The sequence below is a fragment of the Antechinus flavipes genome, chromosome 1 (genome assembly GCF_016432865.1).
Source record: "Antechinus flavipes isolate AdamAnt ecotype Samford, QLD, Australia chromosome 1, AdamAnt_v2, whole genome shotgun sequence".
Lineage (NCBI taxonomy): Eukaryota > Metazoa > Chordata > Mammalia > Dasyuromorphia > Dasyuridae > Antechinus > Antechinus flavipes.
This window is the reverse complement of record NC_067398.1, coordinates 708,529,052-708,547,770: the sequence shown is the minus strand read 5'-3', so window position 1 is coordinate 708,547,770 and position 18,719 is coordinate 708,529,052. Positions and strand designations below refer to the sequence as shown.

Here is an 18,719-nt window from a genome sequence, read left to right as displayed (position 1 = left end):
AGAGAGAGAGAGAGAGAGAGAGAGAGAGAGAAAATGGCCAGAGAGAGAGAGACAGAGACAGAGAGAGAGAGAGAGAGACAGAGAGAATGGCCAGAGATGAGAGAGAGAGTGTGTGTGTAGAGATGGAAAGACAGAGATAGACAGAAAGACAGAGGAAGAGAGAGAGGGGAGAGAAGAAGGAAGAAGAAGGAAGAAGAGGAAGGAGGAAGAAGGAAGAGAAAGAAGAAGAAAGGTATAGGAGAGAGGAGAAAAAGAAGGGGGGAAGGAAGAAGAGAAATGAAAAGAGAAAGGAGAAAAGGGAGAAGAGGAAGGAGAAGCAGGAGAAGAAGAAGGAATAGAAGGAGGAGGAAAAAGAAGAGGAGGAGGAAGAAGAATAGCAAATCTAAGTTACAGATTAGGGATGAAGATGTAATTTTTTTCCCTGTCCAAATTCATGAACCCCCTGAAATTTACCCATGGAGCCCGGGGTAAGAAGGAAACAGCTTAGCCCCACTCCCCCACACAAAGAGCTATTGGGAAATATGGGAAACCTGTTATATAATTTTTGTTGAGGGAATTGGGGTTAAGTGACTTGCCCAGGGTCACACAGCTAGGGCATGCTAAGTGTCTGAGGCAGATTTGAACTCAGATCCGCCTGACTTCAGGGCTGGTGCTCTCTCCACTGTGCCCCCTAGCTGCCCTTACCTTACATATATCTTTACAAAGTCTGAACCAGGACCGAGAGCAGGGTCCTTATGCCCCCTTCCCCAAGGTGTGTTTTCTGTGGCCCTCCAAATATAAAACCTCAGGGAGGATCCTCTCATTAACCGGAAAACCGGCAGGTGAGCCCCCCTTGCTCCTGCAGGGGGGGCAGGTGCACACCTGTCCCCAGGTGACCCAGGAGGCAGGGGCAAAGGGAAGGGCCGTGCGCACCTGAGCCTTCCTCCGAGCTGTCACCCCGCGACAATACCGGCGCACCAGGTTCCTCGTGCAGAGTTTCTTCAGCATTTCCGAAGTCTGTGGGAAAGAACAGCCATCCCCCCATGTGCAGGATAGTCACAAGGTCTCCCATGGGATGGGCTTCAATCAGACCCACGGCCCTGTATCTTCCCACTCAAAAGCGCTAACCAATCCCCCTCTCAGGAGCAGCTGGGCGGTGCAGTGGATGGAGCGCTAGGCCCCGAGTCCCGAAGATTTGAGTTCAAATTTCACCTCAGGACTATTTTGAGGATCCAGTGAGATGATATTTGTAGAGTATTAAGCACAGTCAGTGCCCCACAACTAGTAGGGGCTTCATCAATGCTTGTTTCTCTCTTTATCAAAATTGCGTCCCATCCTCTAAAGCCCTTGTCCAACGCCAGTGCTTTCCTGATCACTTCTGTTCCATAAAACCCTTTCCACCCGGCCACTCACAAAGCATCTGGCTCTCCTCCCACCCACTAATTATATTTGCGACTCTCGGGTCCTCATTGATCCTCCCGGAGAAAGGGGCAATCACCCCAACTCATTACCTAAGTACCCCATCCCACCCTCCCTGCCTGGGAGCTCCCCGGGAGCAGAGCGCCTGTTCTATTGACAATTTGGATCCCCCTGAGCAGGCAGCACAGCGAGCCCCACACAGCAGGTGCCTAATAATGAACAAGGTGCTACAGCTACAGGGCAATAGGTTATCGCTCTTATTCCGTAATACTGCAAATTGGACCCAAACTGGGATCCTGTTGGACGCTTGGTCCAAACTGGGAACTTATAAGAAGTAAGGCTATTCCAATAATTTGTTTTGGAGTTTCCTTAAGGAAGACAGAGTCAGATCTATTGTGAATATTGGGCCTATGGCCTTTTACTCCAAGAAGAAGATATAGCAAGGGAGGATGCGGCCGAGCCCCCCCATCACAGCCTTTCGGCACCGGCCGGAGGCAGCACGTACAGTTTCCAACATGGCCGGAGGCTTCAACCAGCTCTTGTCCAATACGTTTTGGGGAACGTGCTTTCTCAGGTTCAGGATGTAATTCTTCCGCACGAAGATAATATAATCTTCATTTTCTGAACAAACAGTCTTATTTCGACTGATGAACCCTCTTATAAACCTAAACGAAGACGTGGATCATGAGTTATTGTGACCCGGGCCTTTGCCTGAGGCCTGGACTCTCTCTGGATACTTTGATGCCCAATAAACCAAAGGAGCATCTCAGAGAGACACAGAGAGAAAGACAGAGAGAAAAAGGAGGAGGAAAAGGAGGAGGCAGAGGAGGAGGAACAGGAGGAGGAAGAAGAGAGGGAGGGAGAGAAAAGGAAGTGAGAGAGAAGAAATAGAAAGAAAGAAAGACATATGGTGAGAGAGACAGAGAGAAAGACAACAGGAAGGAAGAGAGAGAGAAAAGAGAGATACACAGAGACAGAGACAGAGAGAAGAAGAAGAAAAAGGAGGAGGAGGAGGAAAAAAAGAGGGAGGAGAGAAAAAAGGAAGAGAGAGAAGAAATAGAAAGAAAGAAAGATCTATACAGGAATAGAAAGAGAGACAGAGACAGAGAGAAAAGGAGAGAAAGACAGAGATAAATAGAGAGGTACAAGTTTCAACTCCTTAGGTCAAGAAAACAAATTCATATGACATCAAAATCTGAGTAAATTAAGATTTGTATTTAAAGGGTTCACTATTATTATTAATTTAAAATATCAATATTCATGAAAGTAAATATTATTAATAAAAATAATGAAATAGAATCATTATTAATAAAACTTTATATTTATGGGTTGCTTCTTTGGTTTCTAAATTGCTTTCCCCCAACAGCTCTGAAAGAAGGCAAAGCCAGTATGAAAACTGTTTTATAAATGAAGTGTCTGGGACTCAGAAGGGTCAAAAGCATTATACTTATTTTTAAACTCACAAATATTTATGAATATCTTTTAAAATTTGAAATTTAAAAAGATTTATTCTTTACAAATGAAGGAACTGAGTTTCAGAAGCATTATACTTTATAAAGTCACAAATACTTAACAAATTTCTATTGTAATTTGAAATTTAAAAATATTTACAAATACCTTACAAATGATGAAACTGAGGCTCAGAAGTTAGAAAACTTGCCTAGGGTCACAGAGCAAGCTGAAGAGTTAGTTCTTGAACCCCAGTTTGCTGCTTCTCACTATACTGAGTTGTCTCTACATTCTCAAGCAGAAAGTTCAATATGGGCACTCTGTTTCTCCACAGGAGAATGTAAACTTCTTGAGGGCAAAGATTGATTGCTTTCTGTTTTTGTATTTGCGATGATTTGCCATTTCATGATTCACATCAAAAGCTTAATTAATGCACATTGTATTAATTAAAAAATCGAACTCATTAGAAATTAAGCAGAACGAATTCATTAACAATCTAAATGAATTAAAATTAGATGGTTAATTAGAAATTAGGAACCCCCTCCACTCCTCGTACTTAAAGAGCTGTCCATCCATTCCACAGGAGAACCTACTTTCTGATGATCTGAACAGCCCATTTTCTCCTTTTGATCTCCTTTCGAGCCAGGGCACCTCTCCAGTAGGCTTCAAGTGTAATGGCTGAAAGAATTGATCACTGACATTAGGGAGTTAAACATTGCTTTGAAGGAGCAAAATCCTATTGAACACGGGAAGAGTGTTTCTGTAGGGACTGTTCATCATCAACAGCTAAAGTCGGAGCCTCCGACTTTAGGGCTTTGGAAAAGAGTCCACTAGATCATCAGTTTGGACCCCTTTTCCAAACCCCTAAGACTGGCTGATAGTCGTTGAACATTTTACAGTTGGAAAATCTTCCATCCATTCTCATTTGGGTGTCGTGACCCCTTTTTATAACTCAGGACGCTAAAGGCTAGAGAACATAGCCATGATCACACAGTGACTAAGTGGTGAAACTTGAACCCAGAGCTTCTTTCCATCCTCAAAAGTTACCTCCCCCCTGGATTCACATTAGGCATAGATGGGATCTAATTTTTTTTTACACTTAATAGAGTTAATACAATGACATATAAAGATAGTTTTCGACATTCATTTTTGGAAGATTTTGAGTTTTAATTTTTTTCTCTCCCTTCTTTCCCTCTCCCCTCTCCACAGCAGCAAGTAATCTGATAAAGTTTACACACGTACAATCATTTTAATCATCTTTAAATGGGATTCTTATGGTTACTTCTTACCTGCTTGCTTCTTTTTCAGGTAATTCCTCCTCTCTAGGCAACCTTTGTATGTGCTTTGGATTTTTGCGACTTAAAATAAAACAAAAGTTTCAGTGAAATGAGTTTCATTTGGGTTCATTGCACTTTTCTCCCTTTAGAGAAAAGATATCAAGAATGTGCATCAAAAACAGAATTTCACAACTATCTGTAAATCTGCCTCTAATGTCACTGAGAAGAAGTCAAGATTAGGAGGGAATCAATGATGGAGGTGAACTGGAACATTGTTTACTTGAAAAAACACGAGCAAAAACATTGCCAACTTTCTATTGCAGAAACATATATTTGGACAAAATCACAAAAGAGGGTATGTTGATGTTGACAACGGTGTGTGTGTAATACACACACACATATTTGTATATAATATGGATGGATGGAGGAATAGACAGACAGAGATAGATAAATGGATAGATGGATGGATGGATGGAGGAGTAGATGGATGGAGTAATAGATAGATAGATGGATAGATAGAGGAGTAAATGGATGGATGGATAGATAGATAGATAAATAGATGGAGGAGTAAATAGATGGATGGATAGATGGATGGATGAATAGATAGATGGAGAAATAGATAAATGAAAGGAAGGATAGATAGATAATTGATGGAAGGTTAGATAAATAATTGTTGGAAAGAAGGATAGATAGATAGATGGGTAATGGATGGATAGAAAGACAGATGGTTAGATGTTGACCTTCTCCCAGCCCCAATAAAGATTCCCCTTGACTTTCCTTCATAATCTCACAGCACAAGAAATCACAAGAGGTTAGTTTTGCCCAAACACAACTATCCTCTCTGTACTCCCTTGCTAAATTTAGTAAATCTCCTTTCCAGGGATTATAACGATCCAGGCTGCTAAAACCGTCTGCATAGATTTCAAAAGAGGAAAACCTTTCAAATATTTCTGCTCTCCTCTGAATTAACCCTCCTTAATCTCCTTTAGCTATGAGTGATATTATGGGCAACATGACCTCAGCTTCTAAACTATGAACCCAGAGCCCTCAGACATTAATAATAGCTAGCATTTATATAGCACTTTGAGGTTTGTACATTTTATCTCATCTGATCTGCACAATAACCATGTGGGGTAGGTTTTTTTTCAAACAAGGAAACTGAGGCTCAAGAATTAAATGACTTGAGCAGGATCACCTATTTGAAACTCAGGTCTTCCAGACTTCAATCCGGATTTCTGGTCTTTGGGCAGTCTCATGACCATTAAGAGTCAAAGTTATTTCAACATTTACTCAAGAGATAGGGGGCCAAAATCTGCTCAAGATTTCCTAGGTCTGGTGTAACAGCTCTCACAAATTAACAGACTTTTATCAGATAAAGTGATTTATCCAAAATCATTCGGAGAATAAAGAGCTGGAACTCTCATCGAGGTCTTCTGATAGCCAAGGAGGGGTTCTTATGTTGTATGACCCAGGGAGGGAGGACCCCGCTTAATTCTCCCCTAAGATGGGCAAAGTTTTGCATCCACCAATGCACCAGTTACTCAAAAATAAACCCACAGCCCCTGGGCATTTGCACAGCACAGTGCCTGGCACAGAAGAAACACTTAATAGATGCTCGTGGCCTCTAAGGGCCACAAAACCTTAGCTCCTGGATGATTGTCTTCCTTCCCAGGGTCCAGTTTCTAGTTCAAAGGGAAGGTTTCCAGAGCTGTGACTATGATTCACCTTCCACGTGACTCCACAAGGAAACCCTTTGTTCATTTGATACTAGCTATTATACATGTGTTCACACGTAAGAGGAAGAAAAGACATACCTAGCTGATGTTTGCTAAATTCGAAAGCGTCTTCGGTGGCAAAAAGAGTTTTGGGGAAACGTATGAATATCTTGGTTCTAGGAAGAAAAATACAAGATTATTTCTTAATTGCCAAGCGAAAAGCACTGAGTAAACACTTACTAAGTCTCAAGCATTGTTCCGGGGATGGGAACACTAAGCTAAAAAGAAAAATAAAAAGCTAAAAAAAGGAAGATAAAACTTTTCCTGCCCTCAGGGAGTTTTTATTCTATAGGGGAAATTAACCTGTACACAGGGGAGGATATATAGCAAATTCTTTGGGGGGGGGAGGACACTGGCAACTGGGGGTGGGGTTAGAAAAGGCTTTGGGTCGGAGGCAGTGTCTGAGCTGAGTTTTGAAGGGAATTAGGGATTTGGGGAGGTAGAAGTGGGGGGAGAGGACATTCTAGAATGGGATGATAGCCTGGGCAAAGACACGGGGAGATAGGAATGGGGATTATGGGAGAATAACATTTAGAAAGCATTTAGGAAGGGAACAAGCATTTGGACTCAGTAAAATAGATTCTTTGCCTCAGTTGCTACCTTGCCTTTATCCCTAAATGGGTGCGACCTCAGTCAAACTGATATATCTGGGGAAGATTTTAGCTTAAAAGGACTGAGGTCTCCCATTGCATCCAGGGCCCATCTCCAGTCGTCCTGATCTATCTCTGGCCATTGGACCCAGATGGTTCTGGAGGGGAAAGGGAGACAGGTGACCTTGTCCAGTCCTCCCTGACATAAATCCAATTCACTTACGTACGGTATCACCTCTCTGGCTCTCTTTGAGAACAAAGGAGAAACAATAATTATATGTCAGCACTCATATGAGGCACTTTACAAATATTCTCTCAATCCTCACAAAACTCTGGGTGTCAAAAACACATTTATTTCTATAGATGAAGAAACTCTGGTTCAGAGTGTTCCCAAGACATGCCCAATTTGACTGTACCATAGAGTGTGTGAAAGGGGATAATGTACAACAAGACTGAAAAGGAGATCAAATGGAGGTTTCTGTATTTGACCCTAGAGATAATGAGAAGATACTGATGTTTATTGAGCAAGGGAGAGACATGGTCAGACTTAAGGGAGATTTCTTTGGCACTGAGTGGAGGAGCCTGGATTGGAAAGGGGAGCGACTTGGGCAGAGAGAGACCAGCCAGAAGGCTGGTGCAATAAATAGCCCAAATGAAAGAAGATGAGGAATGACTAACAACAGTTAATTACACCCAAATTATAATGTTTAAAGTCAAATTCACATGATTACACTTAATATCTTGAGAATATACATATTTAATAAATGAAGTCTAGACTCAGGATTTCATCAGAATGGGAAATTCTTTCCACCAAAGGAAAATGGTACCTCCTATAATTTAGTCTGAGAGTTTCTGGCTCTGAAAAGTAAAGGTATTTTGTCCAGGGCCACACCAGGGCTTTTGGATTCTGTCACCGGCTTTCTGTCCACTTGGTGCTGCTTCTCTTTATGATATGTGTGTGTAGGAGACAAAGAAATAGAAAGAGAGACAGAACAAAAAAATGAAAAGAAGAAATGGAGAGCTGGAAAGGGATGGAAGAGGTTCAGAGAGATCAAGAAACATAAAAAGTGAGAGAGATGAAGACAAAAACAGACAAAAAATGAAAATAAAAAGTGAAGCAAGAGATGGAGATAGATTGAAAGATAGAGAAAAGTCAGAGAGATGGAAGGAGAGAAAGAGAAAAAGAAAGATAAAGAGAGATGGGGGAAAGAGATGAAGAGAATGGAGAAAGAAAGAGAGAGAGAAGAGAAGAGAGAAGAAATAAAGGGGAAAATGGAGAGAGAGGAGAGACAGAGAAGAGAGAAAGATGGACAAAGATTCAGACAGGGACAAATCGATCTTATGCAAATCATTTGATCACCCACTTTTTTAAAAAATAGGTTTTTTTTGCTATCTTATTTTTAATTCACCTACATTGCCCCTCCCAGAGGACCCTTCTTTTTAACAATTTTTCTTAAAAAGGAGACAAAAAAAACCATACTAAGCCAATCAACGCAAAGGAGACATCTGACATTGTATTCAGTGTTCCACAACCATGGATCCATGGACTTCCCTTGAGCAGAGAGAGGGAAGTATCTTCTCCTGTCTCTGCTTTGGGTCAAGATGGGTATTTATAATTGTTTAAAATTCAGTTTTGATTATTGTGTGGGGACTTTTCTTTCTATTCGCATGTCTGTAGCTATGTGTATATTGTTTCCTAATTCTGCTCACTCCATTCTACATCAGTTTAAGCAAGTGTTTTTTGGGCTCTGTATTTACCAGACTCATCATTTCTTACAAAAGGGTTTCTTATACTTTATCCACCTGAGACTCCTTTTCACTTGAGAAATTTTTACATGACCCCATATAATAGGTATGTATAAATCAAAAATTTGCTGATAATCATTATTTTGTGACCCTCTTATTTAGTTACATGAACCTATATCAGAGTTGTAACCCACAATTTAAAAAGCTTTGTCAATGATTTTCCACTGCATTCACATATCACAATTTACTTAGCCAGTTCCCCAGTCAATGGGCATCTATCTATCCAATACAAAAAGTGCTGTTACAAATATTTTGGTATAAGTAGTGTTTTTCTTTTTAGCAATTACCTCCTTGGGGTATATGGCTAGAAGTAGAGTCTCTGAATCAAAGGATATCTATATATCTATATATATATCTATATAATTTATTATTATTTTTATATGATATATTAATATTTATTATTATTATATTTATTTATATTTTATATTTTATAAATATATTATTATATTTATATATGTATGTATGTGTGTGTGTGTGGGTATATATATATATATATACACACATATATATATATATATATATATATATATATATATATATATATAGCCTTTTAATGAATTTTATTTGCACGATAACAAGTTGTTTTCCAGAATAGTTGTTCAAATTCATAGCTCTGTCAATGCACCTGTGTGCTTGTCTTTCCCACAGCTCCCCCTAGAGCTAGAACATTAACTAATCTCTATTTTATCATCTTTGCCAATATTCTGGGTGAGAAAGTAAGGCTCAGTGTTGTCCCAACTTGCATTTCACTTATCAGTGCTGTGGGCATTTCTCCATGTGGTTGTAAATCATTCAAAGTTCTGTAAGTTTGAGCACTTCCTTCTTGGGAAACATTGCCTCATTTTCAGGGATCAGAGGCTATTCAATAGTACAATCTAGGTCTGATCCAGATTTTAGTCTGACTTCCTCTCTTCCCACTCCCTTTCCTCAGGGTTTTTGAACAGGTCTGAACAGCACTTTTGTCTGAAGAAGGCAGAAGAAGGCAGAAGAGTAGCAACGTCAATCTACAGAACTTTGCCAATGAGTGAATCCTGGATCTTCCTATCGAATGGGTGAGATCATGGTTGACAAAGTATTCACGAATAACAGAAACACGACAAATCCCCAAAGGAGCAGAAATATGATGGGTACCCACTTACCTCCCTAATTTGTACTCCTCGGGTTTGTAACCAATATATTTGATGAGCTTCTCTACCCCTTCTAACGGAGAACCATGCCAGTGGGGCCACGTATCTGGGCACAAGGATTTATACCTAGAGAAGGAAGGGATTAGGGCATCACTATTACCAGCCTTCCCTTTTCAGAGATTTATACAATGATTTGTAGCTAGAAAACATTAGAGTATCATCACAGCCAACTCTCCCCTTTTAGGGATTTTCAGCTTCATCATTGCTCGATTACCATCAAGAGCATCACTGGAGAGTATTAAATTATGCACTCACACTGCCCTCTGATGGCCAGATAATGTACATTGGAAGAAATGGTCTTTAGGTGGTTGGAATTAAATCAGACACTCAAAGAGATGATTCTCAATGATCACTTGATTTCTCCCATTATCAGAATTCCAATAACACAGGGTTTTGCAAGGGCTAATGTTGAAAAATTGTCCATGCATATATTTTGAAAAATAAAAAGCTTTAATAAAAAAGAAAAAAAATGGAAAAAAAAAAGAATTCCAAGCACCCTGAATGTTGCTCACTCTGTTTAAGCCACATCAGTCCTAATGGGGAAATCAACAGAAAATATACCTTTGCAAGAAATGCTCGTATTTCCTCCTGTAGGCAAATCCAGCTCGTCTCACCCGCAAGTGCTCCATCAGACCCAGGTACTTGATCTGGTGCCTTATGAGGAAGTCATCAAACTTACCTAGAGAAACACAGTTGGAAAGAAATAAAAAAGAGCAGTTTCTTCCAAAAGTCTCCATGAGTCAGAGGACCTTTCAGGTTGTTCATCAAGGTTGCAGGTTGTACATCCAAGGGCACGGCAGCCCTTCATTTGAAACTATTTCTCCCTCCAACATCTCTGACACCAGAATGTGTGACTCCCAATCTTTGGACAAATCAATAAATCAGCAAGTATTGATTAAGCACCCTACATGCTGAGCAATGCTAAGCACTGGGAATATAAGGACAAAGAATAGGTGAGACACAGGGAGTGGTGGAAGGATGGGCAATTCTGGTTGTTTTTCTTCATTCTCGAAGAGGACAAAAATGACTTTACTATGTTGCAGTTACAGAGCGTCCAGATGTGGCTGATCAGACCGATACAAGCTCAGAATGCTCTTCCAGAGTTCGTACACAAACAGTCCCTATGATCATTTGGGGTGGATTCCCTAACTTTGCACATCTCTTGTTTCTTCTGAGCTAATTCATAGAGCGCAGCCACCACGCCATGGCGGGCAGTCCTTGCCATATCATGCAATAAATTCTGAAGTTCATAAGAGAGACCTTGAGAGTATTTTTTCTGAGTCTTCCCTGTGTGAGTTCTCCAAAAAATAATCTTTTTGGCAAGCGTACATTTGGCATTTGAACCATGTGGCCAGCCCAATGGAGTTGTGCTCTCTATGTGGGACACGTGTAGGTAATGATGAGATCTAACAAATATCCAGGTCTACAATGAAGTAAGGTTTATTTAGTATGGAATGAAAACTGAAGAGGGAAAAACCCAACATAAATGTCTTTACAAAGAAAAAAAGAGTTTTCCCATGAAATGAAGACTATAAAATAGCGGGTTTTTTGGTTTTTATTTTTTTACATTGTTAAATCAAAGATGGCTCGTGTAGTAGTACAGTGGAAAGATCACTAGATTCATAATCAAATGAACTGGATTCAAATCCTGGCTTTATCATTTACTTGATGTATGATGTGGGACAAATCAAGTCCCCTAGGTCTCTGGTGTTAGAGAATTCAAAAGCAGGAGAAAAAAGGAAGACAAGTGGGTTGTTGTAGTATTTTTGGTTTTTAAAAGTACAGAAGAGAAAAGAAGGAAGTTCAGAAGGAGAAACAAACAAGCAGGTTAGCTTTGAAACAAACGTTGATTTTGTTATATACTTCTAAAAATACAAACTAAATGTAATAAAGATTGGCAGTGCTATTTACAATCATCTTTTTTTCTGTTCTTTGCATATAGAAACATTTATATTTGCTAGCTTCAAATTTAAAAATGTTTATTATCAAATTAAGAAAACTGGATGAGTTGGATAGGATGACCAATGACCCTCCCTTCCAACTCTGGATCTGTGCTCCTGCTTCCCTTCTCACTTCCGTGAATTTAAGCACTCACTAGGTTCTTTTCCCTCATTGGGTTTGATGCAGCGAATGTATGAAGGCTCTTTGGACATCAGGATGTTGATGAGGTTGGCCACGCTATTCTTGAACTGAGTTCCAACCTATGTGGACAGAGAATGATGATTAAACACCACAAGCCAGTAAAAGCACAAACAATTCACCTGAAATGCAATAAGGTAGAGCATTGTTCTACCTTAGTTCATTCTGTACCTCTTTGTTCACTTTCCATTCTTTGAATACTGGCCTGGAAACTTTTTTCTCATGCACAGAAGGCTACCTCTTGGATCTAGAATGTATTCTTTCCTCTTAGAAGTTCCCTTTAGTATAAGAGGAGGGGATGGGAAGGGAAGGGCTGCCCTCTCACATGTGGCCCTTCCTTTTTTTTAATTTAATTTTTTTTTAGCAAGGCAATTGGGGTTAAGTGACTTGCCCAGGGTCACACAGCTGGGAAGTGTTAAGCATCTGAGGCCAGATTTGATGTTCTAGGCATTATTTAGCTGCTCCCAGAAAACTTCTTTAAAAAAAAAAATCAGATGTCTTGATGACTTTCTGCATTTTCTGAGTTTGTTTCCCCACTCACCGTTATAGGCCTTTTCCTGTTTTCTAATTCTTCTATATGAAAGCACTCTTTAATAATGCCGTTTTTAGACCCACAGAGCACCTAATAGAAAATTAAAAATAAAGACAAGTCTGAGACAGCCATCTCTTAGTTCTGGCAAAGTCCTGGCAGACCAAAAATGGCAACAGCAGCAACAATAACAATAATAACTAGCATTTATCTAGCAAATTGAAGTTTATAAAGTAATTTACATTGATTATCTCAATTGATCCTAGCAAAAATCCTATAATTCCAGGGCTGCTAATGCCTTAACTTCACAGATGAGAAAACTGAAGCTAAGAAAGACAAAGACTTGCCTGGAGTCACATAGTTACTAAGTCTCTGAGGCAGGATCTGAACTCAAGACTTCCTGACTCCAGAACCCAATCCATTTTGATTCCTAGCTGTCTCAAGTTTACAAGTTATCATTCACTCAGACTGACTGATTTTTTTTTATGTTCAACTGTTTCAATCCTGTCTGACTTTTCATGACTCTAATTGGGGTTTTCTTGGCAGAGATACTGGAGCGGTTTTCCATTTCTTTCTCCAGATCATTTTACGGTTAAGGAACCTGAGACAAACAGGGTGAAGTGTCTTGCCCAGGGTCACACAGCTAAGAAGCATCTGAGGCTGGATTTGAACTCAGGAACATGGATTTTCCTGACTCAAGGCTCAGCACTCTATCCACTATGGCCCCACCTGCAGCCCAGTTTTCTTTAAAGGATGAAGAAAATACTGACTGAGCAAGGACACTTTTTCAGCTCAAAAGAATGAATGAGTACCTGGATTTATTATTCTTAATGTCTTTAAAACTCCCCAGGCTCTATTCCAGGTCCTCTTCTCCTTCTATACCATTTTGAATAGTGATCTCTCCAATCCCCATAAATTCAATTACATCTCTATGCTGATGATTCTAAGATCAACTTTTCCAGCCCTAACCTCTCCTGCTCTCTGGTCACATGTTGGATATCTTAAACTGAATATCCATGGAAACTTCAAGTCAACATATTCAGAACCCAGCTTGTTATCTTTTCCCCCAAACCTTCCCCCGTTCCCTAATATTCCTATTACTTCCTAGTTCCCCGGTTGCTTGTTGCCTTGACCCAAAGTGACAAAACAATATCAAGATCATCTTCCTTACCTTTTTGAGATGTCTGAACAGGAGATCGTTGTTTTTTTCTAAGAATCCTAGGAGTTAAAATAGTTTAAAAGAAATGCAGTGATCAGAATCTTTTTTTTTCCAAGACAGCCAGGGTTAAGTATCTTGTCCAAGGTCACACAAGCTAGTATCAGGTATCTGAAGGCAAATTTGAACTCAGGGCCTTCTGGCTCCAGGGTTGGTGCTCTAATCCACTGTGTCACCTTGCTGCCCCAGTGAACAGAATCTTTATATTATATATTATATTATTATTATATATATTATGTTATATATATATATGTATAATTTTTATAAAATAAGGGTTCTTAGGTCCAGAAGATCATTGGTTAAAATCGTATTTTTTTCCCTTCTCTCAAGAGCTAAAATAAAGCTATGATTGTGGCAAAACACAGTCTTTACCCCAGTTTAATTCTCCAAAATATATGCATGGTACATAGTAAGTGCTTAATAAATGCATGCTGAATAAGTTGGCTGATTGAATCCCAGAGTGCCAGAGTGGAAAGAATGGACTATTCAGACCCAGTTTTCTCCTCTGTCGAATGAGGATTATCACAAAGATTTCTCCCATTTCTAAAAGCCTATGGCTTTGATGCTAAGTTCTGTTTCTGCATTTATTAAGGTGCAACCCCTGTCTAGACTGCCTTGTTTCAAAATTTGCCAAGAGGAATTCAAATTCTCATTCATGGAGAGGTGAATACAATTAAAGAGGAACCTTCCATTTTGAATGCTTGTACGTGGATTGGTGGGGCAAAGATTGCTGGGCCTGGAGTCAAGCAAACTGATTTTCCTGAGTTCAAATGTGATCTCAAACACTTACTACTTGCATGACCCTGGGCAAATCACTTACCCCCAATTGCCTCAGTTTCCTCATCTGTAAAATGAGCTGGGGAAGGATATGACAAATGGTTCTAGTACCTTTGCCAAGAAAACCCCAAATGGGGTCACAAAGAGTCAGCCATGACTGAAAAATGACTGAAGGAGAAAATATGAATTGGTATATGGAAAGTCTGGGGCTTCATGTGGCCCAATGAAATGACAGCTTGTTTTTAAACGTAACTTGAAAATGGAAAGATAGATAAATAGATAACTGGATGGATAGATAGACAGATAGGGAGATAGAGGGAGAGGAATAGATAAATGACTAGAGACATTGAAATAGAGGGCTGGATTGAAATAGAGTGATATATAGATAAAGATACAGAAAGGAGTGAATAAAGGTAGATAAATGGGTAGATGATAGAGGAATAGAGGAATGGATGAATAAAGATAGAAGGATAGATGAATGATAGATGATAGATAAAGATGTAGAAAGATAGATTAAAAATGATGGTAAATGGATAGAGAGAGATAGGGAGATGTCTGATAAAAACAGTCAAATAGACAGACATGGATGGATGGATAGTTGGATGAATGGATGGATGGATGGATAGATAGACAGGATAAATAGATAGATGATGGAAGATAGATAGATAGATAGATGATAGGAAAGGGATAGAGGAAGAGGATTAGATAAATGGATAGAAACATTGAAATAGAGGGATGCATTAAAATAGAAAGCAGATAAAGATATTTTTATCTACACAGAGAGGAGTGAATAAAGGTAGAGAATGATAGAGAAATAGAGGAATGGATGGATAAAGATAGAGAGATAGAGAATGATATGTGATAAAGATAGAGACAGGGATAAAGATGGTAGATAAATGGATAGAGAGAAATAGGGAGATGTCTGATGAAAACAGAAAGCTAGATAGACAGATATAGATAGGTGAATAGGTGGGTGGATGGATAGATAGACAGACAGGATAGGTAGATAGCTAGATGATGGAGAATAGATAGGTAAATAGATGAGGCATGTAAGGAGATGGATAGAGAAATATAGAAATAGAAGGATGAATTGAGATAGATAGATGAATGGATGGACAGACAGATTAGGTAAAAAGATGATAGATTGACAGATCAATTGATTGATTGATTGATTGACAGAGACAGGTTATACACATACACCCAGTACTCTCTTGAGGTTTCTGATTATGTAGAAGGAAATGTTTACAGGTGTTCGCTTACCCCGAGCACAGTAGGTGACCTCTCCTGCATAGTGGAGAAGCCTGAATTCCAGCCAACTGATCCTTTTTTTAGCCTTTGGACCTGCGAGTTTGCGGCTACAAGAAAACAGCGAAGAATAACAATTGAAATTTGCTGCTTTTCTGTGTGTGAGAAGCACAGGACCGGGCAGAAAGCATCCTAGACTTGAATTCTGAGGCCTTGGGTTCACAACCTGACTGACCTGACATGGCTTAATACACCTTTCCATGTCCCTGAACTTCAAATGGAGGTGAGGGTCCCAAATATTTTCTATCTCTCAGGCTCTCTCACTGAAAAGTGCCTCTTAAATGATCAAGTCCTGCGTTATTTAGAGATAAAAGGGATCTCCAGCACTGATCCAGTCCCACCCCCATTTTGCAGCTGGAGGAGAGGGGTAGTGATTCCCCCCCCCCCCCCGTTTCATATTTTGATAGTTGAAATACTGGGTTTAAAACTCAGGACCCTTAACGACAAATACACTGCATGATCTTGCCTTAAAGATGAGTATTATCAGAACATACAAAGAAATGGTGAAAGACAATTCAGGAAGTCACCCGCTTGGGAGATAGGTTCCCAACTAAAATGTTTTCAAAGGCAGAGATGAGGCTTTCAGCACCTTCCATTATTAACCAACTATGTATTGAGGATTTTAGGGAAATGACTACTTTGGACAGGGAATTTATATGAAGGTCTATGACTCAAGTGAATACCTGGGGATTTATTAGGAAATAGATACTAATTTAAAAGGATTATGCTAATTTAAAGGAAGTCCTTTGCTTATAAATAAGTATATAAATATATATGTGTACATATGAATATGTTCGCCATAGATGTATACATATATGTATATATATGCATAATATGTATGTGTATATAGGTGTGTCTGTGTATATTCTATAAAGAGAAAGAGCTAGCTTTTGAAACAGTGATCTAATTAACAACAAAGCACTGGCCATTGGGTTGTCATTTGACTTATGCTCGCAGTTGTTTCTAAAATGGGCTCCATTTTAAAGAGTCTGCTGATTTAGGCCAGTAGGAATCAAGAAGAGCTGAATTCCAGCCTCAGACATTTCCTAACTATATGATCCTGGGCAAGTTACTGAATCACTATCTGCCTCAGTTTCCCCAACTGTAAATAAGGATAATAGTGCCGACCTTGTAGGGTTGTACTGAGGTTTAAATAAGATAATATTTGTTTTGGTTTTTTTAAAGGCACTTAACCCAAGTGAAGTGAGTAAAACCAAGAGAATACTGTACACGGCAACAACAAGTTTATATGATGATCAATGTAATGAACGTGGCTCTTTTCAACAACCAGATGATTCAGGGTAATTCCAATAGACTTGGGATGGAGAGAGCCATCTGCACTCAGAGAGAGGACCATGGGGACTGGATGTGGATCACAACATAATGTTTTCACCTTTTTTTGTGGTGGTTTGCTTGTTATTTTTTCTTTTCCATTTTTCCCCTTTTTGATCTGGTTTTTCTTGTGCAGCATGATAAATGTGGAAATATGTATGAAAGAATTGCACATGTTTGATGTCTATTGGATTACTTGCTATAGGGGAAAAGGGTGAGAGGAAGGGAGGGAGAGAAAATTTGGAACACAAGGTTTTTCAAAGGCGAATGTTGAAAACTATCTTTGCATATATTTTGAAAATAAAAAGCTATTTTTTTAAAAATCCACTTAACTCAATATCTGTCATGAAATGGGGGCTTTATAAATGCTTATTATCATTCTTTTCTGTTCAAAAATCAGCCTTTATATAGATTAAATCTTTTTTTTTTTTTGCTGAGGCAGTTGGGGTTAAGTGATTTGCCCAGGTTCACACAGCTAGGAAGTATTAAGTGTCTGAGTCTAGATTTGAACTTAGGTCCTCCTGACTTCGGGGCAGGTGCTCTATCCATTGCACCACCTCGCTGCCCCTATATAGATTAAATCCTACCCAAGATGAGAAAAACATGGCAAAATCAGTAATGAAAGAGCATCATTTAAAAAATCTTGCATATAATCTGCCTTGCGGATGCCTCAGAAAATCTTCAAGGGGACCGTGTGAAAAAGAAGAATCTAGGCGTAGATCATAAAGTACCAAGTACATACGTTTGAAAGTGAGCGTGTTTCCCTACTTTCTCTTCCAATTTTTCCAAGAAACTCAGATCTGTAGGAGTTCCAGGCCGCAGGCATTCTTCATCCTTCAAAGAAAAGAAAAAGGTAAGTTTTCTGTTTCGATACTTGGAATATAGGTGTTTTTATCCTTCAGATAACAATAATACAAATGCACACTTTTGTGCGGTACATGAGTAAGTTAGAAGAAGAGTTTTTGGTGAAATATCAAAATTGAGGCACAGAATATTATCTGTTGCGCTTCTTTGCTATTCACCTTATTTACTTTATTCTTCTCCCTCCCTTTTATCTCTCCCATCTCTACCAAGCTACATTTAAGAAAAGATATATTTATGTATACATATATAAATATAGATACATACACACACTCACCTACGTTCCACATACACAGACATCTTTCCTATCCCTACTGCCTCTTTAATTAAATTCTGCTCCATGATTTGCTTAATCTCACCCATTCAAGGATCCCTCCTTAATTTCTTCTTTCCTCCTTTCCTTCCTCATCCACCCACCTCTCCCCCCTTGTTATTTTATAGATTTTGGAGGGTGCTATACCTTTCATGCTATATATGTAATGTTATCTATTGAACCCATTTCTGATGTAAGTAGCTTTTCAGAACTACGAGCCCTCCTCTCCCTCTAATGCCTCTGAGTCTATTCTTCCTCTGCACCTCTTTTGTATGATATGATTGCTATTTTGACCTTAACTCTGCCAATCTTTCTTTTGGGCTACCCTATTGTTGATGTGAGTCTTATACACATACATATGTATAAATATATAAAACATAAATATATACATGTCTATATATATATAAAACAGATATAATATATATGACATATATATAAACAGATATTTTTTCATGTTTAAACAGTTTGTCCACATTAAGTTCTTAAAATTAATCTTTCATATTGGCTCTTCTATGTTAAACTTTCTGTTAAGTTCGGGTTTGGTTAATAGAAGAAAGTTCTGAAAATCTACAAGTTTATTGAATGTCCATTTTTTCCCATTCAGGATTTTAGATAATTTTGCTGGATATGATATTTTTGCTTGCAGGCCTAATTCTTTTGATTATCAGCAGATATGATTCCAGGACCTGTGGTCTTCTATTGCTGCTGCTGATAAGTCTTATACAATTCTAATTGCAGCTCCAGCATATTTGAATTGGGTTTTTT

General features: G+C 39.1%; 1 protein-coding gene across 1 annotated transcript in view; it reads right to left on the bottom strand.

Moving 5' to 3' along the window:
- Positions 1-18,719, bottom strand: part of MYO1H (myosin IH) — a 51,972-nt gene that overhangs the window by 9,858 nt on the left and 23,395 nt on the right. The window contains exons 13-24 of the mRNA XM_051972995.1: positions 17,523-17,614; positions 15,404-15,498; positions 13,322-13,368; positions 12,163-12,243; positions 11,578-11,683; positions 10,044-10,161; positions 9,435-9,548; positions 5,939-6,015; positions 4,137-4,205; positions 3,441-3,525; positions 1,904-2,063; positions 913-996 (exon numbers count right to left, since the gene is read on the bottom strand). Of these exons, the coding sequence (XP_051828955.1) occupies positions 913-996; positions 1,904-2,063; positions 3,441-3,525; positions 4,137-4,205; positions 5,939-6,015; positions 9,435-9,548; positions 10,044-10,161; positions 11,578-11,683; positions 12,163-12,243; positions 13,322-13,368; positions 15,404-15,498; positions 17,523-17,614 (1,128 nt within the window). The remainder of the gene's footprint in view (positions 1-912; positions 997-1,903; positions 2,064-3,440; positions 3,526-4,136; positions 4,206-5,938; positions 6,016-9,434; positions 9,549-10,043; positions 10,162-11,577; positions 11,684-12,162; positions 12,244-13,321; positions 13,369-15,403; positions 15,499-17,522; positions 17,615-18,719) is intronic.